Source organism: Nanorana parkeri, unplaced genomic scaffold, assembly GCF_000935625.1.
Source record: "Nanorana parkeri isolate BGI_ZX_2015 unplaced genomic scaffold, ASM93562v1 scaffold820, whole genome shotgun sequence".
Taxonomy (NCBI): Eukaryota; Metazoa; Chordata; class Amphibia; order Anura; family Dicroglossidae; genus Nanorana; species Nanorana parkeri.
This window is the reverse complement of record NW_017307088.1, coordinates 129,283-149,734: the sequence shown is the minus strand read 5'-3', so window position 1 is coordinate 149,734 and position 20,452 is coordinate 129,283. Positions and strand designations below refer to the sequence as shown.

The 20,452-nt window shown below is 42.5% G+C and overlaps 1 protein-coding gene across 1 annotated transcript in view; it reads left to right on the top strand.

Moving 5' to 3' along the window:
- Window positions 1-6,675, top strand: part of DDB1 (damage specific DNA binding protein 1) — a 29,570-nt gene extending 22,895 nt beyond the window's left edge. Inside the window, exons 18-26 of the mRNA XM_018565184.1 lie at window positions 274-397; window positions 483-647; window positions 923-1,017; window positions 2,701-2,871; window positions 2,997-3,106; window positions 4,234-4,403; window positions 4,493-4,595; window positions 5,712-5,835; window positions 5,927-6,675. Coding sequence (XP_018420686.1) covers window positions 274-397; window positions 483-647; window positions 923-1,017; window positions 2,701-2,871; window positions 2,997-3,106; window positions 4,234-4,403; window positions 4,493-4,595; window positions 5,712-5,835; window positions 5,927-6,010 — 1,146 coding nt within the window. The 3' untranslated portion in view covers window positions 6,011-6,675. The remainder of the gene's footprint in view (window positions 1-273; window positions 398-482; window positions 648-922; window positions 1,018-2,700; window positions 2,872-2,996; window positions 3,107-4,233; window positions 4,404-4,492; window positions 4,596-5,711; window positions 5,836-5,926) is intronic.
- The last annotated feature ends 13,777 nt before the right edge of the window (window positions 6,676-20,452 follow it).

Below are 20,452 nucleotides of genomic sequence, written 5' to 3'. Positions count from 1 at the left end.
AACAGGACCTTTCACTGGAAACACCTGAACTCAGTTTGAAGGGATGTCTGCATAGCTGTAGCCATGTTGGTAGGAGTGATGGTTAGGGGTCTACAAACACTTGGCCATATAGTGTATTTCTTCCCACTTCCCCAAGAGGAATATGCTAGAATAATGTGCTATTTTGATTATGTTCTGCTATTTTTAATAAGGTCATTGGTGGTTTCTAGTTTCTGTGGTTTGGGATCCAGGCTTTGACCGGCCTTTCTCATGCCTTTCTCTTGAATTCTACAGGCATTGTCTTCCAGTGTGAGTAGCAGCAAGCTGTTTTCAGGAAGCACCTCTCCCCATGAAACCTCATTTGGAGAAGAACTTGAAGTTCATAACCTCCTTATCATAGACCAGCACACTTTTGAAGGTAAAAAGTTAGTGAATTACACCTATAAAAAAAAAAGCATGAAGTAAACTAGAAAGTCATGCTTTGCTTTTTCTTTTCTCTCTAGTCCTGCACACTCACCAGTTCCTGCAGAACGAATACACCCTCAGCTTGGTGTCCTGTAAGCTGGGGAAGGATCCCAGCACTTATTTTATAGTGGGGACAGCCATGGTATATCCGGATGAGGCAGAACCAAAGCAAGGGAGGATCGTGGTTTTTCAGTACGGTGATGGTAAGCAAGCAAAAAAAAAATAGGGTGGTATGTTCTACAACTATTCTGTGTATAGAGTTATTGTTCTATATCTGTGTTCTAAAGATGTGAGTTACAGAAAGTTATCCGTTACCAATTTCATTTAGTTAAATTCCAAGTATGATTTTATCCATACAGATTTGATAGATATAAAGAGCAGCATACGTTGGGTTGTGAAGGGAAACAGACACTCCTATTCCTGCATTCTTTTGAGTTGTGAATATCTTAAATTATTATAAAATCTGTGCTTTGTCCAGGGAAGCTGCAGACTGTCGCTGAGAAAGAAGTGAAAGGAGCTGTGTATTCTATGGTGGAGTTTAATGGAAAGCTACTGGCCAGCATCAATAGCACGGTAATAATGGATAATGGGCATCTCAGGATGCTGTGCAATTAAAATGATGATTACTGCTTGTATAACATCAGCATATTCTACACACTTTAAATTTAGGGATGAATCACAAATCAGGAGGATTAAATCAAACATTGTAGACTGATGAAGTTATGTTTACACAATATAGAGGGGGGAGATAGGTGGTGCATGAACCTTCCAGTTCTGCTGACAGGAAGGCCTCATTCACACGGGAAAAGGCCGGCACGTACAGCTCCGTGCTGCGTGCACGGCCATATCGGGCAGCTCCCGGGAAGGCCAGGTGCTGAGTGCGATTATTACGCAACCCCTATCCTTCTTTATGGGAGTAGGTGGCCCTACGCCTATCGCCCTGCACGTACGTGCGGGTGTCCGTACTCGTATGCTGACAGTATGGATCCTGTCTGCGTCCGAGCCGGAATATCCGCACCCGTACGGACCTGCACTTGAGCGGTGTTAGCGTAGGGCGGCATAAGGCCACACACTCCCATAGAGAAGGACAGGGGCTGAATACTGATCACACGCAGCACCTGTCCTTCCCGGGAGCTGCCTCATACGGCCGTGCACGCCACACGGAGCTTTACGTGCCGGCCTTTTCACGTGTGATTGAGGCCAAAAAGGTGATGTGCCTCTGCAAAGGAGTGTAGAGAGGGAATGTGGAAGACTGAGGAGGAGAACAGAGAGAGAATGCTTTTGAAGGGTGTAAACCTGAATTGGGTGCAAAAGCCTTCTGTGCTGCTGGTACAAAATAAAACACGCTTTTCTTTGTTTATATTACATACCACATGGAGCACATATTAGTGTTTCCACTTTGTATTATATTTTGTACTTAAAAAACACCTCGTTCTTGTTATCTATAATTATTCTGCTCAAACAATTTCAAAAACAGTCCAGAAAAGCATGACAGTCACTGGCTGCTATGTGCATAGTGTATGTTTGACATCATTAGACACTGCAAAAGTCTATTGGTTTCAGTCCAGTAAACCCTAATGAAATAAGAGGGACAGTGGAAAGCAAAGCCTGCTGTTATCATGAGATTATTTACATATAGAGTTTTTTTCATGCATGTGTGTGTATATAAAGAAATAAATAGTCGATAGTTCCACTTTAGTTCTAAGTTTACTAGTCACTAGCTAAATTCCGTAAAAATAAAGAAATGAGGTGCAGCTTTGTGCAGATATTGATGGAAAAAGGATGACACTGGCAGAGGAGAGTATGGTAAGAGGGCATTAGAAGTAATAATAAAAGCAAGGGTAAGTTGTGGTCAGTAGTTTATGCCAAGTGTCCTGAAATCTTACTTTAAACATTCACTTGCCTCTAGGAGAATGGACACTTAGCTGTAGCAGAAGGGCATTGCTCCTTCTCATGTGGACCATACTCCTCTGCACTGGTAGTAGGAGCTCAATTTAGCTTTAATGGGCATGTTTAAACTGTTTGGAGTTGGAGGATAAATACATTGTTCTGGATATTGAATTATTATTGAATAGATTTGAACATGAGATGGTTTAGGGGCTTGGTTGGGTCATAAGTTGGAACCAGATGCAAGTTGTTGCAGTGTTTTGAAGGCTTTGTATGTAAGGATCAGAAGTTTAAATTGTCTACTATACACACAGTTGGCTGTAGTTGATGACCGTATTTTCAAAGCCAACCATTGCTTTCCTCACCTAGGTTCGTCTGTACGAGTGGACAGCAGAAAAGGAGCTTCGTACAGAATGCAGCCACTACAACAATATCATGGCATTGTATCTGAAAACCAAGGGCGATTTCATCCTGGTGGGAGACTTGATGCGTTCGGTGCTGTTGCTAGCTTACAAGCCGATGGAAGGAAACTTTGAAGAGGTAGGCAGTTTGGTATAACTGTGCAGAAAAAAAGCGTAGAATATAAAACATACCTGGAAGGAAGAAATTGATAGCTTAGCTATTCTCTTCATTTATACCTGACCCTGTATTTTGTGTTCCTACAGATTGCACGGGATTTTAATCCCAACTGGATGAGCGCAGTGGAGATACTTGATGATGATAACTTCCTAGGAGCAGAGAATGCATTTAACTTATTTGTATGCCAGAAAGACAGGTAATGGGAAATACTTTCTACAGTAAATGTAGAAGAGACCTGAAGGATACCACAGTAAATGTAGCTGAGGATTTCTAGTTCACTGAGCCTAGACTGACAGTGCAGCTACTTTGGCATTTGCAGGTAGAGTATTTTTATTTTATTTATTACGGGTATTTATATAGCGCCGACAATTTATGCAGCACTTTACATAGTTCCACATTCACATCAGTTCCTACCCTCATGGAGCTTACAATTTAAGGTCCCTATCTCACATGTATACATAGAGGGCCAACTTAGAGAGGAGCCAATTAACATACCAGCATGTCTTTGGAGTTGGATCTGTCTGGGTGTTTGTGGATATTTTGAGTTCAAATGTTTTTTTCTGACCATTTTTTGTAATTGGTCTGCCTTGCCCTGGGATGAATAGTTACCCTTTAAACCCCACATCAGTCATGTGTTCCAAAACTTTCAATGACCAGTGCATATAAGGCAGATTTCACAAGGGCGGTCCAAAGGGTTTCGGCCAGTCAGTTTTTCAGGTGGACCCTATTGGATGCCCAATGTAAGTGTATAAGCAGCTGTGTGTAAATGGACGGGCGGGCATGGATCCCCTGTAATTAGCTTGTGTGAAAGGGGCCTAGGCCTCAAACAGCTGTAAGCCACTGGAAAATACAGCTCTGTAAAATAAGGCTGTATACGTACTATATACCAGTGTCCTGGATGCCCAGTTGGCCTCAGAGAAGAATAATTTGCTTGTAGTTTGGATTTGGAGGCAATGACATGCAAATACATTTTATTTTAATGTAATACATTTTGTTTTACACGCTGTAATTGAAGTTGCGTTGTGTCCTGTAGTGACCCAAAAGTGCAGTGGCTCATGAGAATGAATATTTTACCACCTCTTGGGGTTTACAGGGGTTGCTGGTTTACCTATTTTTACCTGGTGAGAGGGTCACTTTAATAACAGAAGTAAATAGGTAAAAATCCCTGAAGATTGTAATAATTATACGGCTGCTATTGTAAAACACCATGCAGGGGTATGAATAAAAAGAGGATACCCTATGCTGCAACATCTTTAGAAACCTATGACCACAGATATCTTGTAACATTAGCTGGACATAATGACTCTTTCTTCCCATTTCTAGTGCTGCCACAACAGATGAGGAGCGACAACACCTGCAGGAAGTTGGGCTGTTCCATCTGGGGGAGTTTGTCAATGTGTTCTGTCATGGTTCCTTGGTGATGCAGAATCTTGGGGAAACATCCCCTCCAACACAGGGCTCTGTCCTTTTTGGAACCGTTAACGGGATGATTGGTGAGTCTAGCTTGCTGCTTTTGTTTTGTTGGCTTGACCGGCTTTGTATAGTTATATTAAATATTTATTTTTATCTATGTGCACCTCAGGTCTTGTGACATCCGTATCTGAGAGCTGGTACAATCTCCTGCTTGATGTTCAGAATAGGCTCAACAAAGTCATCAAGAGCGTAGGCAAAATTGAACACTCATTATATCCTTTGAGAAAAAATACATCGGTATTACTATGCACTTTGAAACCGTACTGATATAATGTATGTTTAATGTTTTTGGTTTTTTTACGCAATGGGGGGCATTTTAGTATTGCGTTTACTTCCCTGGGTTTTGATATTAGTATTTCTTGTCTTGGGCCTCTGGTAATCTTTGGTGGCTGAAGTTTCCATATCTCCAAAAAAATTAGAATAAAGAGAACTGATATGACTTTTCTATCCAAATGACTAAAAAAAGCATCCTAATGGCAGGTATGGCTATTGGCTGTTTAAAGCAGACTTATTTAAATGTTGAGGTTTTATAAATAAAGGACTGCAATAGTGTCTGCAGCAGGAGGAAGTAGACCTGTACATAAAATGTAATAAACGTGGCTGCCTAGCACAGGTAAATGTGACAAAACAAATTAAAATAATTGACCTTTTGCATGTAATTCCAAATGAAAGAAAGCCAAGAGCTTCCAGGCGTGACAGTGCCTAGCCCCACCTCTGTTACTCTAGCCTATCCAGAGTTTGATGGGCATAACCCACCTGCTTCATCTTATATAAATACTTTATTACATATATGGAGTTCATCAGGGGTGAGGTCTAGGAACAGGAAGTGCTGCCCAGTGGATGTAAAAGTGTACCTGGGCAAAAGAGCAACTAAAGAATCCCTGCTGTAAGTGTTATCGCTTACAATGGACTTTTGTTACACTGTTTAAAGAATAAGGTTGGCTGAGTCTAGGTCCGCTTTAATGTTTAGGACTGCTTATGGGCTTTTTTATTCAGGACAAATGTGGTAACCCATAGCAACTAATCCCACTTTCCTTTTTGTGGATTCCTGAAAGGAGTACACAGAAAATTAACTTGCACTGGTGACATCTGAAAAAGTCTTCAAGGGGGTGAGGTGAGACATTCCTATGTTCTTCACTTTTGGCTACCATATGCAATAGTTAGAAAACATGAAGTATGGCATGGAACAGGTGATTTGACTTTTTTCATGTAATGGATCATATGCTCTCATGTTTAGGTCGAAATAAATGGCGATTGGCAAAATGCAGCAAAGCTAATTCTTGTCATTTTGTTGATTGTGTAAGATGTTATCCTTAACCTTATATCACCTGGAGATCATTCCACACAGAGAGGAAAACTGAAGCTGCAACAGGATTTATAGATGGGGATCTGATTGAGAGTTTCCTGGACATCAGCAGGACAAAGATGCAGGAAGTAGTAGCAAATCTACAGGTATGCTTCATTCAGTTACCTAGTGCTTCATTTAACCTCTTTCCATATGTTTTATGTCAATCATATGAGCAATGTTTTCCTTCTCTTGCAGATTGACGATGGCAGTGGTATGAAGAGAGAGACGACTGTCGATGACCTAATAAAGATTGTAGAAGAGCTAACCAGGATTCACTGATTCTGACGCTCCCCTTCATGTTTACCCCCTTAGGCTTCCCTAATATCCTATGTGGGAGTAGCCTCCATGGGCCTGATGGACAGTGAGGTCAGCTTACATTAATACTGTCGGTGCCTAAGGAGAATATCTCGTTATGCAGCCCATCTGGCATTTATATCTTTTGCATCTAGAGTTGGCCAGTGAGTTGCAGGACTCATGCCAGCAAATGGAATTGTGTGTGATTGTACAGGTTATTACCCCCAACTACCCCCCTGCACCCTCTTTCCATGCTGAAACTTGCCCCTTCCTATGTATTTTTTCATATATAGTATTGTGAAGAGGGGTTTCTTCTCCCCAAGAACTCTGCATAGCTGGTGTAAGCTGTGGCAGCAGAAACCAGGCATGTGACGTCATCTGCAGTAACTATGGGGTGTTTCACGTGCTAGTTGCTGTTCTAATGGTGCAGTGTCCCTGTCTCCAGTTCTTGTGTTCAAGCCGTAAAAGAGGGAGGTTATTTTCTGACAATTTAGGAAATAAATTGGGCTGGAAATGAAATTTTTTAAAGCTTCTTATTGTGAGCACTGGAGCGTGGTATTTTCCCAAAGTGTTTTCTTGGGATGTGTACAGGAAGGCTTCTACTCATGTTGGTTTCCCTCGTGTTGTATGCAATGCAGATCTGGTTATTAAATAAGGTAGTGGTGACCAGCAAAATACAGTACCCTATAGCAAACAATCAGGAAAACTGATAAAATAACATACAATCACACGTCACCTTTGCACTACCTTACTGAATAAACCATCCTTTATTACATTGAGTATAAAGGAGAGTGGAGCAAGCAATCATTCCAACTGTATTGTCTCCTATGTTCCATCTTGGGTGTGTTGGCACTATATTAAAGGCTGACTGAACCCCATGGGGAAAGCACCAGTGGGTGAACACTGGCTATTGACAAAAGGCAGTAGAACCTAATCTAGAGTGTTTACAGAATACCACGGCCTTTGTGGTCACCATGCAGCTTGTTTGCTCTGTTGGATATCCAAACCATGCTCTGTTATTTTAATTGAGGGTTGTATAATGTGTATACATTCCTGAGATCCCAAGATCTGATAGAGCTAAAGTAGGCCCAGATGTGTCCACAGTACTTTTAGTGTTCAAGACTGCATCAATGTTATGCGGCTGACCTTATAAAATAAAAAATGATACGTCCCTAAAACTGAACATTTGTAGTAATTTTAAGGTGAACATGCCGCACCATGATAGCACCGAAAAACCTAGTATGTTTTCTTTTAAAAGATCTTCAATCTATGTTGTATTGAATTTGGCTCAAATATAATAGGAGACAAGATTTCCTAATCACAAATATTGACTTGGACTTATACTCGGTTAACAGAATGTTATAGTTTTGCAGGGATGGGAAAGACATAGTAACATGCTGAAATACTTCAGGCTCCCTTCAGCAATTCAGAAAGATGGACTGTACTTGGGCAACATGTAGCTTGCTATTCCTGACCATTCCTACTGAAAAAGGTATTTTCCTGCTTTAGTAGCCTCAGTAAAGTTTGCCTTGCTTACCCAGGGAAAGTATGTAGATCAGCAGCTTGTTTTGGGTCAATAACTCAAAAGTATTGAAAGCAGTGACGGTCAGGCAGCTAACATTTTTTAGGTTGTCAGCAGTTTTGAGACTGTTTCTCTGAGTACAGATATACTTGACGTTAGGGATGCACTGATTCCAGTATCGAGTACGAGTAGCGAAAAAAATTTTTCCGGTACTCGCCAATACCGAGTACCGGAAGTCCCATCCAGGAAGCCAGACGGCATTAAATGCCTCGCCAGCTGGCTTCCTGATTAGCTGGGCAGCATGTAAAGATTCGCCATCCGGCTTCCCGATTAGCAGGGAAGCTGTCCCCATGCTTCTCGTCACTAGGTGACAAGAAAGCATGGAGCTGGCTTTCTGGCCAATCAGTTAGCCGGGCGCTGTGTAATGACGCGGCGCCCGGCTTTCTGATTGGCCGGGAAGCCGGCTCCTTCGTCTTGTGGTCATTACACGGCGCCCGGCTTCCTGATTGGTCGGGAAGCTGGACAATCAGAAGCCGGGCGCTGTGTAATGACGCGGCGCCCGGCTTTCTGATTGGCCGGGAAGCCGGCTCCTTCGTCTTGTGGTCATTACACGGCGCCCGGCTTCCTGATAGCAGAATTATCGGGCTAGGCATCGGAGCATTTGGGCCAGTACGAGTACTCGCCCAAATACTTGCCACCGAAACTAGTATCGGTGCATGCCTACTTGAAGTATTAACTACTTGGTTGAGTGTATTCTGCTGAAACATAAAATCAGAATTCTGACTGGCTGATCCTTTCCTTTAGGTGAGATCATGTGACTAGGAGCCTAGGCCTTCACATATGTCTAGTACTTAAGGGAGCCCATAGCATCATTTTTTGAGAAAAGGTATTTCATCTATTTTATTATTTACCCATCCTAGGAATACTGTTAAAAGATAATTGCAGCCAAAGCACTTTAGCTTTGGATACTCCAAAAAAGTGTTTAAAACCTTTGCTGGGTTTTATGATTTGATGTTCCTATTGGTTAGATTCTCCATGACTTGCTGTAGTGGCGACCACTGAGACAGGAAGGGATGGGAACTTCTCCAACAGGGTCAGAATAAAAATCTGGCAGAGGTCATAACTATTCCTTGTTTACGGATTCCTCTGTCCCTCTTCACATTTCCCTTCACTTTCTCATGTCACTAATAGATGATGTCCCCAGTGGGTTTAAGCTCTTCCCCACTCTATCCAAAACAAAATAGTTTTTGCTAGAGTTTCTGCACACATTTGAGTAAAGGTCCTGAAGGGTAGAATCATGGGGTTAAATGTCATAAGCAATTGCATTTATTTTCTAATCTGCACTAGAAGAAATACAGATAGTTCCTGCTTATTGTAATACTTGAGTTATGTAATCCTGGCGTCAAGAAGATTGTTCACAAATCTGTTTAAGGTAGCCCTGCCACTGCTTTCTATAGGTGCTACACAATGGAATTTTTATTTGTGGAAACCATAGAAAATCTGGGATCCAATATTTGTCATGCAAGGCATTTGAAATAAATTGTACCTGTTAAAATGTCTATTGAGAATGTGACATGATCCGATGGGAGGGGGCTATGCTGCCATTGCCGACATTGTAGTCGATTAGACTGTGTATGTTTTTTGGAAAAACTGCTTCATTTAAAACTTAATGAAAATTATGTTCTAACCACCACTGTGTGATTTATGTTGCTGATGTTTTTTTGATTTTTTTTTTTTTAAGGTCCTAGTGGATGCTGAAAGTCATATTTTTAGTGTATATGCCTAATTCTTGAGAATAAGACATGAAAATGCTCAGTGCTAACTTTGCTTCTGACTTCTGTAAAAACAAAGCATATAGAAATCATACTTTCAAGTTAATAGGATTTTTGCCTTAGAAGTGCTGGAATTCACAGCCTGTATCTCCAAAACAGGTAGTAGGGAATAACCTTCCCAACAGGAAAAAGTCAACAAAAGCGACTGGTTTATTCAACACTACAAATAGGGATTTGGGATAGAATTATCTCCGATGTGACTTGACAGCTCAGACCACATAGCTTACCTAGTAACCAATTTTGTGACAAGCGTTGTTCAGTGATTATGCTGATTGTATTGTCTGTTATAGGCACTAGGGGGCACATTACATACCTGCGTACAAAACTGTCACAGCAAGCATGTAAACATTTAATGCTCATGAAAATAGGATTATTTTGTAATCCCCATAAAATCCTTTGCTTGTAGTCCATTAAGGGACACAGGAAGACTTTAACCTGTGTAGATTACCACCTCCAGAAAGACTGGTTAATCAAAAGAACTGCATGCCAGTCCAGGATAACTCCTTACCCCAAAGGCCAGCCCAGGACCTTACACCCGAAGCGAAAAAGAGAGATGAGGCAGAAATATCCACCTAGTAAAACTTGGATAAAGTGCAAATGGAAGACCAGGCGGCAACATTGCAAATCTGATAAACAGATTCTTGATGCTTAAAAGCCCAACAAGAACTCGCTGATCTAGTAGAGTGCGCCTTGACAGGAAAGGGTGGAACCTGACCTTTAAAGACCATAAGCTTAAATAGTAGTCCTTACTTCACTCACTCCAGAACCACAAGCCAGACACAACCTGGTTCTCAATGTCAACAGTCAGTTTATTCAGAGACCGGACTGACTTGTCCTACGACTACAGAAGGTTGCATTGCAGATGTCTAGAGTGAAACTGGCCAAAGGGGACTGTAATTCACCCCAGCAATTTCACGCAAAAGTGGAGGGTTTGACAGCTGCTGGCCTGTAGAGTTTTAACCCATGACTAGAGTTTCTCCTGTGGAATAAACACTCTAATCTGAGATGTGTGCAGGACTAGACTCAGATACTCCAAGCAAGTATGTTCCAGAGACAATTCTGGAAGATTGGGCAGTCAGAGACATGTCCGACAGAGCCCACTATGGGGATGACATGAGAGCACCACAGGGCTCATACGTGGGCCACCTCCTTGGTGATAACCTGAGGTGCAGACTGAAGGGCAGGGCCACAGAATTGTAGTGATGGACCCCACAGCAACGCTTAGGAATTGCTGATGCGTTGGAAGATGGGAACATGTGAGTAAGCATCTTTGATGTCTGGGGGATTCCATTTGGAATTTTGAACCCGAATGAAGGTCACACTTAAACACCTAAAACCATTCTTCAGAAACTGGGCCAAATGACACCTTGACCCAAGAGTGCTCAGTGGAAATCTGCTAGTTTGTACTGTGTCACAGGTTGGAGTTTAAAAACCAGGGAGGGGCAGGGAGCAAAACTTTAGTTTGCAGCCCCCGGGATACCATCTCCTGTGCCCAAGTGTCTGAGATGCAAGCTGTTCAAGTGTCACAAGGGTTTAACAGACGTCCCCCCATTCTGGAAAGTAGACACACACACCTTCGTGCAAAGGAAGGCTTGTCTGAGGGTTTGACAGACTTTGTCAGACTATGCAGGTGAACTAAGCTAGGAGGGTTGAGAAATGAAAGGTACCCTTCTTAAAATCCAGAGAGGGAGAAGACTTAGCAGACTGTTTCTTAGGCTTCTTCAGCTGGGTGGTCTTGCCACCAGCAGCATCCTTGATAAAATAAAGAGCCGGTCTGGAAAGATATTGTCCCTCCAAGGCAATGCAGATGAAACACGTCTTGTGCAAGGCATGAAATGGGAGGCTTCCAGCAAATTGCCACAGCTGATATTTCATTCCACAACCATCTTCTTGACACGTTCAATAACCAAAGGATCAACTGCAGACTTGGTTAGATGTTTTATTTTTATTTTTTTAAGGCATTTTGACCAATCAGACATGGTCTGACAAAATAGTCATAGCCAGAATGGGGTGAAGGGCTGGACCGGTCAGTGATGAAGGAGCTCCAGAAAGGTTTCCCAATCACTTATTGGAGAGGTGCATCCTCTACCGAAAAGGTAACGCCAGATCCACAAAACAAATGCATGGCTAATAAGCACTTGTGGAGAGCAAACCACTTATCAGGATGCTTCTGAACTCCATAGAGAATCAGTTGAAAAAGTGGGTGCAAAGGGAAAATCTTTGTGACCTCAGAAGTTTTGAATGACCCAAGACTGGAGACGGCACTAGTACAAGCAACTAGTGCACTGCACTAGTTGCAGTCTGTAGCACTCTGAATCAATAAGAGCTGGAACAGTCTCCTTTCATTTGGGAGTGATAGCAGTAGATTCCAACCGCTCAGGGGAAAACTCATCAGTCAAGGACTTGTGTGAATCAAAGTCTTTTCAGGTGATGGTCCAGAATCCTTTACACTAGAGGGCAAATCATATATAGATATAGATTCTGCCGGAGAGGGTTCGGGAGCACACAATGTGGCATTTGAGATCGGTGGCTGCATAAAGTCTTGCATGATTGTGGTAAAAAACCTCAGCCGAAAGGGCATAAAACCCAACCGGACCCAGGGGATATGATAAAGAGCAGAGGGCAGAATTACTCCAGGCTGCAGACTTTGCAACATCAGTGGGCATGCTACAAACAGCCCTGAAGCCATGAGTAGAAAGTGAGATGGGGGCACCCATTATAGCAGGCCTGTCCCCTCTGTGTTTAGAAGCAGATGTTGCAACCATGTGGTAGTAAGACAACTTGTAGGCTCAGAGTAAGAGGAATGGCCTCAGATACTTGCAAAACCTGGGCAGCTGGTAGCAGGTGAGTTTTTTGGGGATCTGGAGGTGAATACAAATAAGGTGGGGCAACAGGGATGGATTGAATATTGAAGTTCAATGTGGATGTTTGCAAGCAGGAGCGGCAGTGTGGAGATGCTTCTCCAATGCTTTATGGTGGGAAAAAGCATGGAGCTCATGCACGATGTAAGCGCTTAGTCCCAAGGCTTGGACACTAGTGGAAAAATGGAAACAAAAGCGCTAGCAAGAATATCTTATTTATTATTACAACAGAGCTAAAGAGAAGGCATCCATCTTCATAAGACACTAACAAAAACCGAGGCATGCTGTAGTAGTAGGAAGCGTTATTCCTGGCTGGTGTACAGATTTTTTTGGCTGCCATTGTCCAATCCTCCTGTAGGCGGCAGTATAACCCAAAGGTTAAAGTCATTTTGTGTCCTTTCAATGGACGAGCGAGAGTCTATTTTCACTCTAAAGTTATGTACAATATACTACATTACATTTAAAATAATATATGAAAAAAAATCATAATGCTGCTGTTTTGATGTGTACCTGGGCACATGTAGAAGCAGAAAAATTAAATGGAAAGCGAGAGGACATCTGAAAGTGAGGGAAATTCTATTCTTAGATCAATATCACCAGAACATTCATTGGAAGATGTTTCCCTCTTCATGACAACTCTACAATTTTGGATTTCCTTTTTTTGACTCAACTAAAATGGTTAACACGATAAAAAAGGGGGCAAATCTCCCCAGCAGAGACATAGATGGCAAATCTTCAAAATGGTTTTGTTCACCATCAATAAATAATAGAACGTAGATATGGTTGTGGCTAGTCAAAATAATGAATCCTAGATGCAAACAAACATCACCAACAAAAAACATGAAAATCAGAGCCTAAATGGTTATGATAACCCAGCAGGGACCTCAGACATGGGAGATCCAAGGAGGCCAGCTATCAGTAAGAGAAATACAAAGTTTAGATCTAATTTCCTGCATCTTAAACGTTGATGTCAGAAGCTAGGGATAAATATTTGTGAAAAAATGCTCACAGATGCCTTTTATATTGGGACATCTTGTGCTTTGCTAAAAGGAAGTCTTGAGTTGCTGACATTTGTTAAAGTTTGTGTAGTTGAGATGATGACTTTTTCCACACCACCATCTGTCTGAAACTTCCTTGTAGTCGAGAAATGTGAAGAACACTTTGCAGCAATTAAGATAACTGCAGTTAAAGGATAAATCCACACAGATTGATGTATGCAGGTCCTCCAACATGACCTCCCTGAAACCTCCATTAGGTCCTAAACAGCTTTCAAACTTATAACTCTTGCAAAGAGTTTAACTGTCAGATGCTGTAAATCAGAAAGCTCAAGAAAAGTTCTGGCAGCGTATTCTGTACCTGAAGTGGGCCACATAGATGGACTTGGTGTATAGCAGTAGTTGGGTTACATGTATGGCGTGTAACCTGCCTCCTAAAGTTGCCGTTCTAGAGAAATTCATTTTGTGCATTAGACAGCATTTCCCTCTTTGGGTTCATGGTAACCTATAAGGAAATCTCTGATGGTGACGGTGACGTACAGACGCATTTGCTCTCCATTCCCTCTTTGTTAACACAAGGACGGCCCTTTAAGAAAAGAACACATAATCCTGATATGATGTTTGCCACCTTTGTGGATAATTCTGTACTTGCCAGATAATTTTATATACATATTTTTTTATCATTGGTTACTTAGCAACTTATGTTTTCTCCCTATGTTGTACTGGTATACCACCTATTGGCTGTGGAGTAGTCTAAGCGTTAGTGTACATGAACTTTGGGCTTGTGTCTATGGCATCGGTTTGACACCCTTCCTTCTGAGATCATTCAGAATTCAGTGGCTGATACATTTGACCTGCAGTTTACCTCCATTTGACCTGCTTCAAGTGGGTTTTGCATCCACATAGACAAAAAGCCCATCAACCCAGGCCCTAAGACAATAGCCTGCATTCCTGTAACTGTATACCCTGTCAAACTATTGATACGCTTTTGTGAATCAGAAAAGCCTTTCACACTGTATAGCCAAAAGGGTGACACCCCTATTTAGTATAGCAGCTTCCTGTATCACGTAACCTGTACACAAATCAGCCGTGACATTATGACCACTGAGAGGAGACATGAATAACATTGATTATCTCATTACAGTGGCATCTGGAAATGGGTGGGATATATTGGGCAGCAAGTGAACATTTTGTCCCTGAAGTTGATGCGTTGGAAGCAGAAAAAATGGACAAGCGTAAGGATTTGAGTGACTTTGATAAGGACCAAATTGTGATGGCTAGATGACTGGGTCAGAGCAATTCCAAAACTGCAGCTCTTGCGGAATGTTCCTGGGCTACAGGGACCAGGACCTATCAAAAGTGGTCCAAGGAAGGAAAACCAGTGAACCCGTGATAGGGTCATGGACGGCCAAAGCTAACTGATGCACGTGGGGGAGCAAAGGCTGGCCCATTTAGTCCGATCCAATAGAAGAGGTATTGAAGCTCAAACAGCTGAAAAAGTTGATGCTGGTTCCGATGGAAAGTTGTCTGAACACACAGTGCATCGTAGTTTGTTGCATATTGGGATGCGTAGCCACAGAACGTTCAGGGAGACCTGTGTCCACTGCCAAAAGTACTTACAATGGGCATGTGAGCATCAGAACTGGACCATGGAGCAATGGAAGAGGAATAATGTTTTCTTTTACATCATGTGGATGGCCAATTGCGTGTATGTCGCTTACCTGGGGAAGAGATGGCACCAAGATCCACTATGGGAAGAAGGCAAGCCAGCACAAGCAGTGTGATGCCTTGGGCAATGTTTTACTGGAAAACTTTGGGTCCTGCCATTCATGTGGATGTTACTTTGAAACGCACCACCTACCTAAACATTGCTGCTGACCAAGTACACCCCTTCAGGAAAATGTTATTCCCTGATGGCAGTGGTCTCTTTTAGCAGGATAATGCACTCTGCCACACTGCAAAAATGGCTCAAAAATGGTTATGAGGTACACAGCAATGAGTTTGAGGTGTTGAATTGGCCCCCAAATTCTCCAGATCTCAGTCCAAATGAGAATCTGTGTAATATGCTGGAAAAACATGTCCAATCCATGGAGGCCTGACCTCTCAACTTACAGGACTTAAAGGGTCTGCTATGGCTTGGTACCAGGTAACACAGCATACCTTCAGTGGTGTAGTGGAGTCCATACCTTGACTGGTCAGATCTGTTTTGGTGGCAAAAGGGGGACCTACTTGATATTAGGTGGGTGAACATAATGTTATGGCTGATCTATATATAATGACCTATGAAAAAGCATCATAATGCTGCTAAACATCTCCCTTCAATCTTCTCCACTGAGCTGCCAGAAAAAAACGTCTCACCTAACCATGCTAGCACTGTATGTTATTATAGTGTTGGACCATGCATAATATCTGCATAATTGCATAACCAGAGAGGTAGTACTGTGCAATATCTATATTTAATTGTCGGCCTATTAGGGACAGTTACCAAAACAGCTACTGCACACATATATACTGAGCTTTACAAACTTGGACATATCAGGACTGTATTACAAATTACGGGTCACTTAGCAAATTTGCAGGGAAGGAGGACAGCCTGGTCTCTGGTGAATGACAGGAATCAAGGGGGATTTGTAAATCATGGAAGGGGAAATGATTAAAAAAAAATAGCAGGGTCACTGCCTTGATTTTAGCGTGGGCTGGCATGGCTGCATAACTGGACTAAAAGTGTAACACTATGCAAGTATAATAAAAACCACCTTAAACCTGAACTCCAGGTATAGATTTTTACCTATGCTTACATTAAGATAGGTTGGCCCAGTGTAAGTATACTTTTTTTTTTTTTTAATTATAATACCTGGTAGGACCATGGGGATCCTGTAAAACACTGGGGATCATGATGTAACCACCCCTCATCCAATCGGAAAATGCCTTGTATTCATTGATAAAAATATTAGGCTTTCTCTGAAAGGCTGCTGGGCTGAGCAAGCGAGGCCTTGTGTTTTCACAGGGGAAGCCGTTATAAAAGTGGCATACAGGACCCAGAAAATCTCTGTCAACACTGCAGTAGTATCTCTGGCTACTACAGTATTTTACAGGATTCCCTTGGCCCTTTCAGATATAAAGTATACATAAACATTTATAGCTGGTGTTCAACGTTAACTTTGATATTGTATACTATGGCACTGAATTGTAATCTTGTTTATGACTACTAGTGGTCAGGAGGCTGACCTAAGTACAGAACAGACATGATTGATGAAGCCAATGAATAATGAAGGCTCCAGTCACGTCCTTACAAACAAATCCCAGCCTATTATGACCATATTGATCTATTGCATTGTCACCCAGTGCTCGTCACAGTATGTTACAGAGAGAAAGTCGTTAAACTACCTGGAAACCAGGAAAATCCCCAAAAAAGACTGACCATAGTTTCCAGTATTTCAGAATAAATGGTGGATAACCTGCAACAGCAACTGATATGTTGCCATCTACGTAGTGGCACATCCCAAAGGACATGGGGATCATGAAACACTTTGTAAACCCTGTACTGTCTTTTTAGAAATCGAACAATCTACCAACTTTGTGTAAAACTTTGGCATAGCAAGGCAATAATTCTAACCACTTAGCCACTGTGCTGTCCAATTACAAGCAGTAGTAAATATTACAACTAACAATTAGTGTTTGCATTAAGATATTGCATAAAGACCACAGAGGCCTTTAAGTTGCCATTCTGGAGATGTAAAAACTGCTTTATCCTTACCACCTATCCCATTGTTACCTTAAGCCCACACGCTGCCATGTGAGTTCTAATGAATAAATGTAATTGTTCTGAGGGGGTTTCTCAACCTGTGCTATGTGTGGCCCTAGGGCACTGGAGAGCAAATCCTAGAATACATTTTTGCCTTAAATTACACCTTCACATTGCCGTGCAATATTAATGAAGTAACCGGGTTCTTCATAACATACCGTTTGGCAATTGCCTCAATTGAAAAATCATTTCCCAGGTACATCACGCACAATTTGAGCTCTTTGTTTCAGATTTAACTGATATCAAATGGCAGTCGAATTTTCAGCTTGTAAATAGATTGTATTAATCATTTGGGTTCTGAAGCACTTGAACAGTTTCTGAAACTATTAGTCCCTGGGAAATGTTCAGGTTCTCTTGTTGCTATAAATGACCAGTATATATATTAAAGCCCAACTAAACTTTCAGTTTAAGGGTCTGTGCCGATGATCTTGTGTTTGCTTTAAAAGAGATCTATGGGGTAAGTGTTTGTTTTTCCCCATAGTTCTCTTTAGGGTCACGGGAGGACGTTTACTAACCTCCTCCCGTGACCCAAACCTCAGTATATTGCAGGCTATTGCCCGCGATATACTGAGAGCGCCGGGGCGGATCCTGACAATACTGTCAAGATTCACCCAGCTACGTGAGTGACAGTTGGCTCAGCCTATTTCGAGGCAGAGCCAGCTGTGCCCGCCCCCTCCCCGTTTATTCCTCCACTCACCCTGGAGGATCAGAGAGGGGAGGGGGGGAATCCAGGTGGGGAGACGATCAGGAAGTGAGCTGATTGGTACATGTTTCTGCTCACTTCCCGACCGTACATGTTTCTGCTCACTTCCTGTCTAAAATGGCCTTGTATGTATGTGAGATGGGGACCTCGGATTGTAAGCTCCTTAAGGGCAGGGACTGGTTTAAATGTGCACTGTGTAAAATGTTGGTGCTATATAAATAAAAATAATAGAGTAAGTCCCCTACATCCAAAACTTTCCAAGATGCGAACATGCGTTCACATGTCCAATCACATACGTTAGTTCACGTGTCTGGCTTACATTGTCATGTGTGTGCCTTTTGTGTACTTTAGAGCCTTGGTTCTCAACTGGTGGGTCGTGACCCAAAAGTAGGTCGCGACCCCGTTTTCAGTGGGTCGCCGCAAGCCTTTATACTTTTCTAGGTGAGAGGCCCCTCTGTCTCCCCCTAGCGCAGCACTGTCAGTTCCTGCGCCATGCTGTGCTTCAAAATATGCTGCCCAGCTCCTAGTTTCAGCTTGAGATGGGATGGAGCTATGGCTGTGAGGGAGCTCCATCCATATGTGCATTGCTTGCAGCTCCTTCACGTATCCTATAGAGGTGCCTGGACAAGAGTGACATCACATTGTGGCTCCCGAAAACCTCTATAGGGAGCGCAAGGTAGCGCACCAGCAATGCACATATGGATGAAGCTCCGTCACAGCACAGCAGCCCACACTGGACCCCAGGCTGAGGATCCACTCCGGTTCTTGGAAGGTGGGGAGATTCGGTGTAAATTACATTACATTTATTTGGGAGTGTGTATGTGAGAATGTCTGTGAGTGTGTCAGATTGTGCCAGTGTTTTTGAGGGCCCGTTCGATTAATGCACTGTGCCACGCAATCGCACCTACCGTGCATTCTGGTGTGGGAGGTGTGTTGCGATGCCAATCATTTGAATTGTATCCCAACGGCACCTCCCACCCACAGTTCTTACGCCCGCACCCTAATGCTGTGCATTCAATTGCAGTGTGACTTGGGTTGTGACTTAATTACCAAGGACAAATGAGGGTCCTGAGGTTACACAGGTTGAGAACCACTGCTTTAGAGTATAGAGTACAGTATCTTTTTTTCAAGCCCAGGATCTCCAGAAGCAAGCATAAAAAACAGCAGTGATGTAGCTTGGTACCTAGGATAACTTTGTTGGACTTGGGAACAAATTGGACTTACGAACCTGCTTTCCAAATGGAACCCGTTCATATGTAGGGGACCTACTGTAAATAGACACCCCCTGATAAGTCAGCCAGAGGTCTCCAATCATCAAGGAATATGAGCTTTTCTGATTTAAGAGCTTATAGGTCTAACTCAGCAGGGGATGTGTCAGACCTCTGCAGGGTAACCACTGCGTCCACACAGAGAACAAGGGTCCTGTTTTGAGGCACCTGAAAATCATTGGGCTGGTTTAGGGTCTGTGTTGATCGGCTTTGGGCTTGATGGCTTTTTCCCCAGAATGCATTGAGTATTCAATAAAGCAGTGCAAAGTACAAGCACCCACAGCTACCAATTAGATTTCAGTTTACTGGAGTGAGATCAGTAATAAGATAATTTCTTGGTGTTGTGGTGTAACGGTGTATACCGTCATGTGAAAAAAAGTAAATACACCCAATGCTGAAATATGTTGACTTTTTCAACCATGCAAACGTTAGATCTTTATTCAAACAGTGCCATAAAGGTGATAGACTTGAAAAGGAAAACGTGCTTTTTTTCATAATTCAACAATAATATGAAAAGATGTAATGGTTTGCTGAGGAAAAAATAAATAGATCCTTGACCTTAGAAACTAATATTGCCCCCTTTAGCAGAAATTACTTCTTGTGGATGTTTTACATAACTGCTCACCAGTCTGTGACATAGACCTGGTCAAAATTTTTGACCAGTCCCCCGTGCAAATTCCCTTCAGTTGCAAGATGTTTATGGGTTTGCTTGCATGAAATTTCCATTTTAAATCTCCCCACAACCCTTCAATGGGATTCAAATCAGGACTTTGATTAAGCCAGTCCATAACCCCTCTATTTATATCATTCATTTGTGTATTCAGCATTTGTGCTTTGGATCATTTTCATGTTGAAAGCCCAATTTCTGGTTCAAAATGAACTTTCGGATGGATGGTCTCACATTCTCATCAAGCGCACTTGAGTTGTCTCAATAGCAAAAGGTTGCCCAGGTCCTTATGCAGCAAAACAGCTCTAAACCATAACATTTCCACCACCATGTTTCACAGTTGTTGTGAGGTTCTTGTCTTAAAATGCTGTCTTCAGTTTGTGCCAAACATGTCAACTGTTAATGTTACAAACAACCTTTGATTTGATCACTATTAGGCTGGGTTCACACCTGGGCATTTTTCAGCGCTGATCGAAGTGCTGAAAAACGCTCAGCAAGTGAAATCCCATAATTTCCTATGGGCATGGTTCCCACCTGGGCGTATTAAAGCACGTGGAAACGCGCTGAAAAACGCCCTAAGCCCAAACAAGTACAGGAGCTTCTTTGGGGCGTATTTCCACGCGTATCCATTGGTATTCCCGAGTGTGGCTCGGGGTTAACAAAGCGTTACCGCCGAGCCCCACTCGGGAATACAGCGTAGGTCTTACCTTGTCCGCGATCCCCGCTGTGTCCTCCGTCCACTGCCGTCTTCTGTCCCTTGCGAGCGTCCGCGTC